Source organism: Saimiri boliviensis, chromosome 7 (genome assembly GCF_048565385.1).
Source record: "Saimiri boliviensis isolate mSaiBol1 chromosome 7, mSaiBol1.pri, whole genome shotgun sequence".
NCBI classification, from domain to species: Eukaryota; Metazoa; Chordata; class Mammalia; order Primates; family Cebidae; genus Saimiri; species Saimiri boliviensis.
Genome location: NC_133455.1, coordinates 36833101 through 36847005, shown reverse-complemented (window position 1 = coordinate 36847005; position 13905 = coordinate 36833101). Strand labels below are relative to the sequence as shown.

Below are 13905 nucleotides of genomic sequence, written 5' to 3'. Positions count from 1 at the left end.
ATGCCTGTAGTCCCAGCTACTTGGGAGGTGGAGGTGGGGTAACTGACTGAGCCCAGGAGGTTGAGGCTGCAAGAGTCATGATCGCGCCACTGCACTCCAGCCTGGGCAACAGGGCAAGACCCTGTCTCAAAACAAACTCTTAATCTTCTACATTGAGAATAGATAGAGTATCACCTTAGATAAATCTGACTTTCAAACAGCCTTTCCAAATACAACTTTTTGTGATTTAAATTACCCTTCCCCCTTCATGAGTAAAGACATTTCCACAATTCAAAAAGGAATTTAAAAAATCACACATTATTACTTACAGTAATCCATCTTTGACTTAAGGCAATACAGGCATTTGTCAGAGTCATATCATAACTGCAAAGATAAAAGTTAAAGATTAAATTGTATAAAAATGCCCATGCTTTTGCATAAATGCAGTTTTAAAGCTACAGTACATAAATTTTAAAGTCCCTTTTAAATAAGGAAAACAAACTCCAAAGTGATGAAAATAGGAACTATTTTACCTAACTTACATACTACTGCCATCATCCAAGAACTCACAAATCCAAGTGGATTAATCCACACTAATGAAACACCTGTCTATCTTTTAGAGAGAATGCCAAAGCACCTCAGTAAAAGACTGTCATGTGCTAAAGTAGTATATGTTAAAGTAGTTGAAATCAGTTGAGCATATTTACTGTATGGCAGGAACAGTTCTAGGCACTCAAGACAACATGATGAACAACACAAAGTCCTTGTTCTCATGGATTTTACTTTGTTGTTCCAAACATCTAATCATCTAACAAACCTGCAAGCACCTGCTACATGACTGGCACTGTTCTAGATTCTAGACCTTTGAGAGAGTCTGATACCATTGTGTAATGATTTTGTTCCTTTCCTTTCAGAAGAAAATGAAATTAACACATTGTTAACCAAAGCAAATTATACCAACACTTCTGTGTTCTTAACTTGGAAGTCATATATTTTGCAACAACGGGAAAGAACACATAGTATGTGCAAAATTCTAAAAAAAATCCCTCTTTGTCTACAAATCATGCTTGCTTACTCTGAAATACTTGTATTAGAGAATAGAGAGGCACCTTCCCCTTATGGCCTAAATGAAGTAAGTTCTGATTAGAAGTTACCACTGAACGTCCCTTTAAGAGACTTGTGACTGGTACTCCTTGTTTGTTCCATTTGTTCTCCAGAGGAGACAATAAAGGGGCCAACACAGCTCCCACCTCGAAGCAGCTGCCAGTTTATTACATGAAGTGTCACGTTGTAGATGGCAGGCATGCCATTTTGTCCTCAAGAACAGGTGGGATCAGAGGTCCGTGGCTGCTCAGGCAGTACACTGCCTTCAACTAAAACAACAGCATTGATTTCTTTAAAAAAAAGTAGGAAAGGCTGGACGCAGTGGTTCACGCGTGTAATCCCAGCACTTTGAGAGGCCGAGGCAGGCAGATCATGAGGTCAGGAGATCAAGGCCATCTTGGCTAACACAGTGAAACCCCGCCTCTACTAAAAATACAAAAAATTAGCCAGCCGTGGTGGCATGCACCTGTAGTCCCAGCTACTCAGGAGACAAGGCAAGAGAACTGCTTGAACCTGGGAGGCAGAGGTTGCAGTGAGCCAAGATCATGCCACTGCACTCCAGCCTGGGTGACAGAGTGAGACTCTGTCTCAAAGAAAAAAAAAAATGGGAAAGTAGAAAACCTTTGGCTGGTCTGTTTCTTAGTGTCCTGAAACTTCTTTATTAGTGTAATTAAAAGTACTAAGTTAAGAATTAGCCTGGGAAAGGACCCTACTTATGGCAAAGTCTTAAAATTTTAAGTAAAGAGCAAAACCAGATATGTGCCTTGTTCTCACGGTGCTTACAGTATATCGAAGGGGAAATACTTTAATCACACAAATAAATGTAAAGTTAGAACTGTGCAAATGCTGCGAAGAGAGGATACAGCACTAAGAAGCCCTAGAATGGAAGATTTGACCCGGGCAGGGATGTCAAGAAATGCTTCCATGAGGAAGTGGTTCTTAAGCTGAGATTGGAATGAACTGGGCAAAGGGCTCTAGGTAGAAGGAACAGCATGCTCAGGTACTATGTTGGAGGCCATACGGAGAGTTCAAGAAATCACAAAACTGCCAGTGTGACTGAAGCAAAGGGAGCTAAACTGTTAGGAACTTAGAATCCCCGTTAAAGGATTTTGTCTTAGCCCAAGAGCAAAGAGACATCAGTGGAGACTGCTAAGCAGGAGGACACCATGACACATTTGTGCTTTTAAAGGTTTACTCTAGCTTTAATGTGGAGAGTGGCTAAGTCAGAACAGATGCAAGTGCCCAGTTTGGGTGCCAGAACAGTCTTCCAGGATGCGAAGACGTGAGATCCATCTAAAATATTAAATTGACCTATCCACTTCTTAAACACTGAAGTGCTGGTGAACTTGAACTGTGGGGGCAGCAACGGAGAGACGTGGATAGACTCAAGAGAGATTTAAATACATGTACAAATGATGAGAGCATCATAAAAAGAAGATCGTGGAAGCCAAGATTCCGTGCTGTAATGGATCAAAGCATTTTCTGTGGTTTGAGATTTTCTAAGATACTCTCTCCTTACAGAATTCCTGGGAACAGGAATGATTCCAGGGTTCCTCCAGCACTTTGGTATTACTTGAAAGCAATCTTAAAGAATCTAGAATGAACCAAGGCCCAGAAAGGATCCCTTAGCAGCAGTAATATCAAAGAAACCCTTTTGAAGAACTAATTTTCTACCCAGATTTCTCTAATTTTAAAAGCAATGGTCAAAGCCCTCCCTACTCTTAAAACTTCCGGGAACTGTCTTTTGCCCTTATCAGGTCCCTGAAGTTAGCGTCTTTGAAAAGACTCCAAACTCCAAATTCTATGCTTTTATTCTTAGACTCCTTACATAATTGTACAGCACACTGCACCGCGGACAACTCTCTGTACCACTTTTAAAGTATTTCTTCCCACAGCTTTCTTAACAATGAACTAACCTTTGAAAGTTCTTTTTAAGTTTCCATTTATTTTGCTAGTATCTTTCCTCTGTCCTAGCTCTCAAATGGAGATCCTCTAAGGTTCTAAACTTTACTTCTTGATTCTTTTTTGTAAGTCATCTCCAAGACGATATCCAAATCCATAACCATTAAAATTAATAGCTTCCTCACCTGCAACACTTACTAGGTATTTTTTAAAATACTTTTCTTTATATTAATAATTACTTGATACATACATGTTCACTCTGTGAGTTTCTTATTCATCATATTAGTGCCTGATAAGAAACGTATGCTGGACTGAGCTGAATCTTTACAATATCTCTGCTCAGTCATTTTTAATTTCTTTTTTTCTCCCCATGGCCAGTTTCCAACAGATTCTAACCCCCAAACGTCTCTTCTCTCAGTTACTCCTTTCTTTTCCCACTGCCTTTGTATTACTTCAGGTCCTCATAATCTCTGGTAAGGCTGTTTTAAGAATTAACAAGACAATGTACAGCACTTCTTAAACACTGAAGTGCTAGGAAAAAAAAAAATCTAGGGCTGGGCGCGGTGGCTCAAGCCTGTAATCCCAGCACTTTGGGAGGCCGAGGCGGGTGGATCACAAGCTCAAGAGATCGAGACCATCTTGGTCAACATGGTGAAACCCCGTCTCTACTAAAAATACAAAAAAAATAGCTGGGCATGGTGGTGCGTGCCTGTAATCCCAGCTACTCAGGAGGCTGAGGCAGGAGAATTGCCTGAACCCAGGAGGCGGAGGTTGCGGTGAGCCGAGATCGCGCCATTGCACTCCAGCCTGGGTAACAAGAGCGAAAACTCCGTCTCAAAAAAAAAAAAAAAAAAAAAAAAACTAAAGTATTATTTTTGCTGATACCTTTTTTAGATGTTAAAAAAGTTTACTTGGCTGAGCGCAGTGGCTCACGCCTGTAATCCTAGCACTTTGGGAGGCCGAGGTGGGTGGATCACCTGACGTCAGGAGTTCAAGACCAGCTTGGCCATCATGGTGAAACCCCATCCTTAAAAAAAAAAAAAAAAAAGGGGGTTATTGATAATTTGTGCCACCTGTCTTTCCAAAACAAAATTCGAAACATTCTATTGTAATCACCCCTCCCTGACTGAGCTCCTGTTTCCCATCAGAGTCTGTGATAACCAGGACCACCCAGTTAGTGGGCAACTCTGATCACATCTCTTCCAAACTCAGAACTCCCAATAACTTCTCAACGAAACCCTTCTTAGCCTGGCTATTTAAAGTGCTTTACAAACAAGCATGACTAGGCCTTGTTTCCTAGCTTCTTTTCTGCTGCTCCCCTGCACATCAATTAAACATTGGCCTGTTTAAGAGAAGCTGGTAGGCAATTTCAGTGATCCAGAAGAAAGGCAACAAGAGGCTGGAACATGCCATAGTCAGTGTTCTCACACAACTTGTGAAAGACCAGGGTTCAGGTCTGATTTAAGGAGAAGGTTTGGTATAAAAAGCAGTACATTGAGGCCAGGTGCGGTGGCTCATGCCTATAATCCTAGCACTCTGGGAGGCGAAGACAGGCAGATCGCTTGAGCTCAGGAGTTCGAGACCAGCCTGGGCAACATGGTAAAATCCTGCCTCTCACAAAAATACAAAAACAGCTGGGTATGGTAGTATGCATCAGTGATCCCAGCTACTTGCAAGGCTAAGGTTGGAGGATCACGTGGGCCCAGGAGGCAGAGGTTGCAGTGAGCTGAGATCACACCACTGCATGCCAGCCTGGGCCACAGAATGGGAGGGGGAGGGGGAGGGGGGAGGAAAAAGGAGGGGAGGGGAGGGGAGGGGAGGGGAGGGGAAGGGAGGGGAGGGGAGGAGAGGGGAGGGAAGGGGAGGGGAGGAGAGGGGAGGGAAGGGGAGGGGAGGAGGTATTGGAGGCAATAAATTTGCCAGGGTTTGAGTCTCAACTTTTACTTACTAGCTATGCAACCTAGGGCAAGATACTTTACCTAGCTAAATCTAACTTATCTCCTTGGGAAATGGGGATAATAACTTACAACAGTGTTGTAATTAACATAATACTTACAAATATTTTTATTGCAAAAGTTTGAAGGAAGAAACAATAGCTTATTCTTTTCTAAAGCCCTCACAATCCTTGTGCAGAAAGGAGCCACTCAATAATTACTTGAAGTGAAAAACCATATTTGTAAAAACTGTGGGAATTATTCTTTAGGCCTCAGGGCTAAGGCCAAAACACCTGAAGAACTCTGCTCTCATCATTAACTAGTAACAGTTTCAGGAAGGCATATTATTCTTTCTGATATTTTGAGCAGCTCTAGGATTTAGGAGAATGAGAAGGAAGCATTAGCAGTTAAGTACTTACTTGGGTTTTATAGGAGGCAGTCCAGGAGAGTAGAGCCAGGCATTCCAATCAACTTGATTGAGAACATCAACCTGTGAATAGTAAGAATTCACAGTTTACAACAGAATCCCCTTTCCTGTTGAAAAAAAAAAATTTAAACAAACTTCTAAGTCCTTAGATATATAATTTTGTCTACTCTGCCATATCAAGATAATTTCTAAATTTCTTAAAAAAATTAATATTTTAAATTGATAGATCATAATTGTGTATACTTATGTGACACAATGTGATGTTTTGATATATGTATCCAATGTGGACTAAGTCAAGCTAATTAATATATCCATCACCTCATCTATCTTCTAAAATTTATATTAATCACTAGTGTGCTGTTAAATAATTAAAATAGGAAAATTAAGCACTTATAGACAATCAAATTCTAATGACCGATAGACTTATTGACTTACAATCAAATTCTATTGTTGATGACCTCTCTGAAATAGGAAAATTCTACAGTTCACGTAGTTGCAATCACATTTAAGATAGAAAAAATATGCAATAAGAGATCGAGTTCTATAACAAGTTCTGAACCAATACTACTATTAGATAATTCAAGTTAACCTAATCAGTCAATAAATGGATTATACTGAGCATGAAAAATAGAAAAGGTTTTAAAATCCAACCTTATCTTTAAAATGGGAATACAGGAAATCCTTCCAGTCATCAGTAGTTATGCTCTTATAGGAAAATTTCTCAACGTAAGCTTTTAAGAATCCTAGGAAAACCTCTAAGAGTATAAAAGAAAAGAAATCAATTAATAGAAAGGTAGTTATTTGACATTTTGTGTGTGTGTTTGGCATTGTACTATTAACCACAGAGAACAGAGAACATTCAGAGAATAAGGAAATCTACGAAAACTTTTAGAGTGAAGGAATGTTCAGAAAAGGAGGCGGGACTCAAGTTGGGCCTTGAAGAATATACGTAATTCAGTGGAAGGGAGAAGAGAACTTCTAATTATAGATAAGGGGGTAACACATGAAGACACAGAAAAGGAAAGCACAACCCACGCTCTAAAAGCAATTAACCCTCATATGACTAGAAAGGAGAAAAATAAGACTCAACAGGTGGAATGGATCCAGGTGACAGACAGCCTTCCAAGTCAATCAACCAAGGAAAACACCTCAATGTCCAATGGGAGATGGGTACATAACTAGGCATATCTTTGTAATGAAATAGCATGATGGCATGAAAAAGTGTCAGACAGATTTGTATGTACTGACATAGGATGTATGTGAAATATTGAGCAAAACAAAACACAAATGCAGAACCAATATATAGTATGATCTTTTTTTGTAATTAAAATAATTATATGTATTTATTTGTCTGCTTAATTTACACTTAAAAATGATCTGGAGCCGCCGGGAGCGGTGGCTCAAGCCTGTAATCCCAGCACTTTGGGAGGCCGAGGCGGGTGGATCACGAAGTCAAGAGATCGAGACCATCCTGGTCAACATGGTGAAACCCCGTCTCTACTAAAAATACAAAACATTAGCTGGGCATGGTGGTGCACACCTGTAATCCCAGCTACTCAGGAGGCTGAGGCAGGAGAATTGCCTGAACCCAGGAGGCTGAGGTTGCGGTGAGCCGAGATCGCGCCATTGCACTCCAACCTGGATAACAAGAGCGAAACTCCGTCTCAAAAAAAAAAAAAAAAAAAAAAAAAAAAAAAAAGGGCCGGGCGCGGTGGCTCAAGCCTGTAATCCCAGCACTTTGGGAGGCCGAGGCGGGTGGATCACGAGGTCAAGAGCTCGAGACCATCCTGGTCAACATGGTGAAACCCCGTCTCTACGAAAAATACAAAAAATTAGCTGGGCATGGTGGCGTGTGCCTGTAATCCCAGCTACTCAGGAGGCTGAGAGAGAATTGCCTGAACCCAGGAGGCGGAGGTTGCGGTGAGCCGAGATCGCACCATTGCACTCCAGCCTGGGTAACAAGAGTGAAACTCCGTCTCAAAAAAAAAAAAAAAAAATGATCTGGAGCCATACATACCAAACTGCTAACAGTGGTTACCCCCGGGGAGTGGAAAGGGGTTGATGGTTGATGGACTCTCACTTGCTACTCTTATAAACTTCTGTACCATAGAAATGTTTTCAGGGAGTACATACTATTATCCTAATTTCAAAAACTAATGAGATTTTTTTTTAAATGAACCAGCATAATTTAAACCTTAGGGGTTATTAATGGTTTTAGGTTGAGAGAAACATTAGAAAACAATACAGATTTCTTCAGCAGCTACATGTAGAATGAATTGGAAGTATTAAATGGCACAAAACAATAGTTTACAATTCTTCCTAATTCTCATTACCCTCAAAAATAAAAATAAAAAAATCATAGAATATCCACTACTTACCTGGTCCTCCAAGCAGTTGTTCAAGGTAAAAAAGTAAAGCAAAGCCCTTCTCATAGGGAACTGAAGAATAAGCTACATCAGGGTCTACATCTGTCAGATCAACCACAAGTTTGGTGAAAGGATGTGTCTCCCCAAATGTCTTTACCTGCAAGACATGAAATTAGACGGATATTTGTATACAAAGACTGTATCACCACACAAATAAGCTAATAAGGAAGTATTACTTCACTCAGTGGCGTAACTTTAGGGGAATCTAGAACTTAAACTTGGAGACTGGAATACTAGGGTATGTTGGCATATACTTCCGGAAATCTAATAGAATGCTTACATAATGTTCTGATATTTCTTGCTCAATAATATAGGCTTTATTCTTAGAAAAAGACTAGTAAAATGATTTAATGCCTGGTCAGCAAATTCGACTTTCAGGAAACAGGACTTTAAAATGACATAAATATACCAAATAAAATTCAAACACAGTAAATATATATATATATATATATTTTTTTTTTTTTTAAAGGAGGGAAGAATGGAGGGAGGGAAGGAGGAAGGAAGGAAGAAAGGAAGGCAAACAGCTATATTAACAGCAAAGACCAGTGAGGTCCCATAGCTCCCAGTTTAGACCAGGTCATCAAAACTACCTTACATAGAACAACAAATGGCATGGGATCAATACAGGGTTATACCAGCATCGACTTCACTTTCCACACTTGTAAGAAGAACTTTCTGGTTGCTACATAGTAAAGATGCTTTTACAAAAACTCAGTTTTTAACACCTATACAACTTCAGATGAAGGTTTTTAAAACTTTGACTCCTTTACCGAATTCTGTAGTTCTCCCCATCCTCCCAGAGCATTAAAATGTCTGAACTTTTCACCAAACAATCGTCCGCAAATGTGGCGTTCCAAGTACACAGTATGTCCCTCATTTAACCTGAAAAAAAAAAGTGTTTTAATAAAAACACAGACACAGCAGAGAGGAAAAGACATTTCAATCAAGAAGATATTTTCTTTTTGGCTTTTCTACAGAGGAAAGCAGTTTTAAGGCATGACCACTACAGTCTAAGCCAAATCTGGCTCCCAGGCAGTCAATCCAGACCAATGGGAAGCCCAGCCCAGCAGACGGCAGCAGGGAAAGTTAAGCCCTGGTTCTGCTCTTGCATGCCCGTATGTTAAAAGTGTGACTGTATCAGGAACTAGATAAACATAAACCTAACACCTAGACTGAACCTAACAGTATAATAAGTGTTACAGAATTTTTTAAAAATATCCCTGTTGCCTGGGCACGGTGGCCCACATCTGTAAGCCTAGCACTTTGGGAGGCCAATCAAGCGAATTACCTGAGGTCAGGAGTTCGAGACCAGCCTGGCCAACATGTCAAAACCCCATCTCTACTAAAAATACGAAAATTAGCCGGGTGTGGTGGCATGCACCTGTAGTCCCAGGTACTCAGGAGGCTGAGGCACAAGAATCGCTTCAACTGGGAGGCAGGCGTTGCAGTGAGCCGAGATCATGCTACTGCACTCCAGCCTGGGCAACAGAGTGAGATTCCATCTCAAAAAAAAAAAAAAAAAAAAAAAATCCTGTTGGCTGGGCATGGTGGCTTATGCCTGTAACAGCACTTTGGGAGGCAGAGGTGGGCAGATTATTTGAGCTTGAGCTCAGGCAACATGGCAAAATCCTATCTCTACAAAAAATACAAAAATTAGCCAGGCACAGTGGCATGTGCCTGTAGTCTCAGCCACTTGGGAGGCTGAGGAGGGAGGACTGCAACCCTGGAGTTGCAGTTAGCAGAGATCACACCGCCCCACTACAGCCTGGGCAACAGAGTGAGACCTTGTCTCCAATTTAAAAAAAAAAAAAATCCCTGCCTACCAAAGAGATGACAACAAAGAAAAACAAGAGAAATACACAAAACAATTCTGAGTGGTAGGAGGCAGGGGGAAAAAAAAAAATCAGTAACAAGAACCAATAAATAAATCGTAACAAAAATCTTACCAAAAGTGATCCCAAGTTTTGTTGGTCACTAAATTCCCTGTCCAGCTATGAGATATTTCATGCGCAATGACCTACAGAAAACAGTGCAAGTAATTAATAGTAAGACTGATTATCTTAACCTAAAATAACCCATTCTGTAAACACTCCATGTTACTCAACTTTTAAAAAATATTAGCTGAGACTTTCAGGGAATTAGTTCAGCAAAAATCTTTAATTTAACCAAAGACACACATACAAATATGGCATAAATTAGAAAACAAAAATTACTTAGCAAATACTAGATAAATCACTGCATTAAATATATTTCATAATTATATGAAAAGATCAAACCATAAAATTTCCTTAAATCTATTAAATCTAATTGTTAATATAATAATGTGACAAGAGTCCCCAAATTGTCTTTTATAACCATATCTTTAACATAAAAATGCAAAGAGCGTTTTAAAATCAGTTGATGTAACACTTCATGACAGTAAAGCCATAATGAAAAAGTTAAACTTACATTGGAGAGTGACTTGTCTCCTGCCTACAACAAAAGAAAATTACGTTAGTATTTTAGTAATCAAATTACAAACTACCTAAAACATTGCCTACCTAAACACCTAGTATGCTGGCACTGGTGGTTCACTGCATTTCTACTACAGCACATCAAAGAGGTTAAAAGAAACATTAAGTGAAAACACAAAAAAATACAGAACTAAAAATTAGCATCATTCTTTCTTGCCCTAATTCTAGGGAATTTTTGCAATACAATGAGAGCCAGTCTATTTGTGTCTAACTTCCATGAAACATTCCTTCTACTTCCATTTTTACATCTGCTCTTATTTACCCATCACTTTCTCTCCTATTACCCAAAATATATTAAATAAAACTTTAGAGTGTCCTGTGTGTCCTGTGGTGTATTTTACTTATTTTATGGCTAATTCATCACTCATTTGGTTCTAGGAAGAATTTAAAGTAGCTCACAGGCATATTAAACATAGCAGTGTGCCATGGGCCTAATCCTTTCCTATACATGATGTACTCATTTTTTTTTCATTGTATCTAAATTTTTTTAAATTTACCAAGTGTAAATGGTTTAGTTTGTTTGTCTGGATACATAATTTATCAATGAATTGTTGTTACACAGCACCCCCATACCCAACATCCCCAAATACCATGAACATAATATTCTCCTTCCCCAAATGGCCTGATTATTTTCCTTTCAAAAACGAGATTGAGGCCGGGTGTGGTGGCTCATGCGTATAAGCCCAGCACTTTGGGAGGCTGAGGCAGGTGGATCATGAGGTCATGAGATTGAGACCATCCTAGCCAACATGGTGAAACCTCGTCTCTACTAAAGATACAAAAATTAGTTGGGTGTGGTGGTGTGTGCGTGTAGTCCCAACTACTTAGGAGGCTCAGGCAGGAGAATCGCTTGAACCTGGGAGGCAGAGGTTGCAGTGAGCCAAGATCATGCCACTGCACTCCAGCCTGGGCGACAGAGCCAGGCTCCATCTCAAAACAAAAACAAAAAGGAAAGGAAATTGTGATAACCACAATAAACAATAAAATTAGAAACAAGGGTTACATGTACAAGAGAAAAGATTTTTATAGGTATATACATTATTAGGACTCTAAGATTCTTTACATACACATACACACACACACACACACACACACACACACATATTATTAGGACTCTTAAGGTTGTTTCTAGCTAAGTTTATTTTTGAAAGATGGCAATTTCAATCAAATGAATAAATATTTACACTTACCAGTAGAGTGGGGGTTACAAAAGTAAGGCAAGGATTCTCCATGCCACCATAAGGGAAGGACGGTGGCAGGACCAATAGGTCATACTGCCCCCATACATATGGTCCTCCCAGATCTTCTGCAATTTTAAGCATAGATTCAGTCTGAAAAATCAACACATATATGTTTCTATCTCTTAATTATCACCATTGTACATTTCTTAAAATCATATACTGCTTTCTATGAAGGTTACAAGTTGATGCTTACTTTAAATGAAAAGGATAAAAACAATGTAGCAACTGCAAATCTACATAAAAGACAATCTGATTTTTTTCCCTATATCACTTAAAACTATCACATTTCACACTGAAAATCTTCAATCTACTCTCTATCACAATGTTACAAAGGAAAACTACATGACCAACCTCAGAAAACTCGTAAGCAGACTTTTCCACCTGCTCTTTCTCAGACCACACCAAAGTTCTTGGGCCAATTTGCCTGCAAGATTAAAAAGCTTAATAAAAAAGAAATTCACAGCAAATGGTTCATCTGATTCTAAAAGGTATTTAACGTCTTGTAGACAAAACCTTACAGTGAGAGTACATTTACCACATGCTTCTGGGAAAGGGATGAGGTTAAATGGCATGAGCGGCAAACCTGCTGTTGTATATGCAGCAATAGATATGCAGCTCTCTAAGGAGGTACAGGCTAGGCCACAGGAAAATCAAGAGGCAAAGTGTCCCCAATTAGTTTGTTGCCTCTTATAAGACCTCTTGGGAGTCTCATTTCATCCCTCAATCTCACAATTATAGAAATCCAGTCACAACTCATAAGAAACTATTGGATACAGGGTCTCACTCTGTTTCCCAGGCTGAGTGTAGTAGCACCATCACAGCTTACTGCAGCCTCTGCCTCCTGGGCCCAGGCAGTCCTCCTACCTCAGCCTCCTGAGCAGCTGGGACTACCGGCATACACCACCATGCCCGACTAATTTTTGATTTTTTTGTAGAGACATGGGCTCACTTATGTTGCCCAGGCTGGTCTCGAATTCCTGGGCTCAAGCAATCCCCCCACCTTGGCCTCCCAAAGTGATGGGAATAAAGGCATGAGCCACTGAGCCCAGCCTGCAAGACTATTCCAGAAAAGGAAGGGGTATAAACTTTGATATGCACTTAAAGGTTGAATACTCTTCTATAAGAAGAAACAAATAGAAAAGGAAGGAAATCCTGTCAGATGCTATAGCTTGGATAAACCTTAAGGTCATTACACCAGATGAAATAAGCCAGACACAAAAAGATAAAATCATACTGTACAATTCTACTTATGTAAGTTATCTAAAGTAGTCAAATTCACAGGAACAGAAAATAGAGTGGCCGGTCAGGGGCTGGCGGTGGAGGTGGGGGAGAGGAGCTATTATTTAATGCTACAGAGTTTCAGTTTTGCAAAATAAAAAATTTCTGAAGATCTGTTTCACAACAATGTGGATATACTTAACACTACTGAATGGCACACTTAACAGTTAAGTGTGTTTAAAACTAAGAACAAACAAAAAATGAAGAAGGAAGGACACTCTAGCTATTGGTAAAACATTAATAAAATACCTTACGTATCTTTAATATTTGTAGGCTTCCAAGTGCTTTAATATATTTTATCTCATTTGTTTCACATAACCACCCTATGAGGTAGGAATGTAAGACATTATCATTTCTAGGATAAGGAAACAGAGATTAAGAGTGACTTGTTGAAGCTTACAAGAGAATCCAGATCTCTAACTAAAGGTAACAGCATGCTCATTTTACAATACTTGAAAAATCTAAGGGGTAACTAGTCAAGATTTTTAAATGTAAAATTAATTTGTTGCCTACATTTTATATTTAGATTTGAATTTTTCTAGAGCTGTCTGCTTGATTATCTGAAGAAACAGGCAAATCATCAACCAATTAACCTTGAGAGATATTCAAGATGCCTAAGTTTTGATCTTTTCACAAACTTGAAAATTTTTCCAAAAGCTCACCTGCTTTCTAAAGCTCCAACAACTAAAGCAATCAGGTAGCAGGGAATCGGCACCTAAAGAGGGCAAGCAAACGCACACGCCGGGCTTCCATTAGTGTTCATGAGTGTCACGCGCTAAGTCAATTCAGATTTAAAAGTAAGTAAATTCCCTTTCAAATCTTCTAATATTAGTAGGGATACTTTCCTTTTATACTTCTCATATAGTTCTCATTTGTAACATATAGCTTGAAATTGTGATAACAAAACATTGTTCAAAACATCTATTTTCCTTTTATTCTACTTAGAACAAAAGTTTCTCACATGTGAAAAACAAGATCGCACATACTATTAAAAGGTGCATTTTAAGCATGTCTGAAAAAGTAATCTACAGGAAGCAACTGTGCTTTTCCTGTGTGCTTGTCTTTTTCCTTCTGATTTTTAAAATGTTTTGTTTTTTAATT

General features: G+C 39.3%; 1 protein-coding gene across 4 annotated transcripts in view; it reads right to left on the bottom strand.

Annotated features, from left to right (window-relative positions):
• The window catches only part of LTA4H (leukotriene A4 hydrolase), a 38389-nt gene that overhangs the window by 10367 nt on the left and 14117 nt on the right, over positions 1–13905 (bottom strand). For all 4 annotated transcript variants that reach the window (XM_003929587.4, XM_010340180.3, XM_074402390.1 and 1 more), the window contains exons 6-15: positions 13467–13519; positions 11878–11950; positions 11476–11616; positions 10221–10244; positions 9719–9789; positions 8543–8654; positions 7725–7869; positions 5998–6101; positions 5339–5409; positions 309–363 (exon numbers count right to left, since the gene is read on the bottom strand). In XM_003929587.4, coding sequence (XP_003929636.1) covers positions 309–363; positions 5339–5409; positions 5998–6101; positions 7725–7869; positions 8543–8654; positions 9719–9789; positions 10221–10244; positions 11476–11616; positions 11878–11950; positions 13467–13519 — 849 coding nt within the window. The remainder of the gene's footprint in view (positions 1–308; positions 364–5338; positions 5410–5997; positions 6102–7724; positions 7870–8542; positions 8655–9718; positions 9790–10220; positions 10245–11475; positions 11617–11877; positions 11951–13466; positions 13520–13905) is intronic.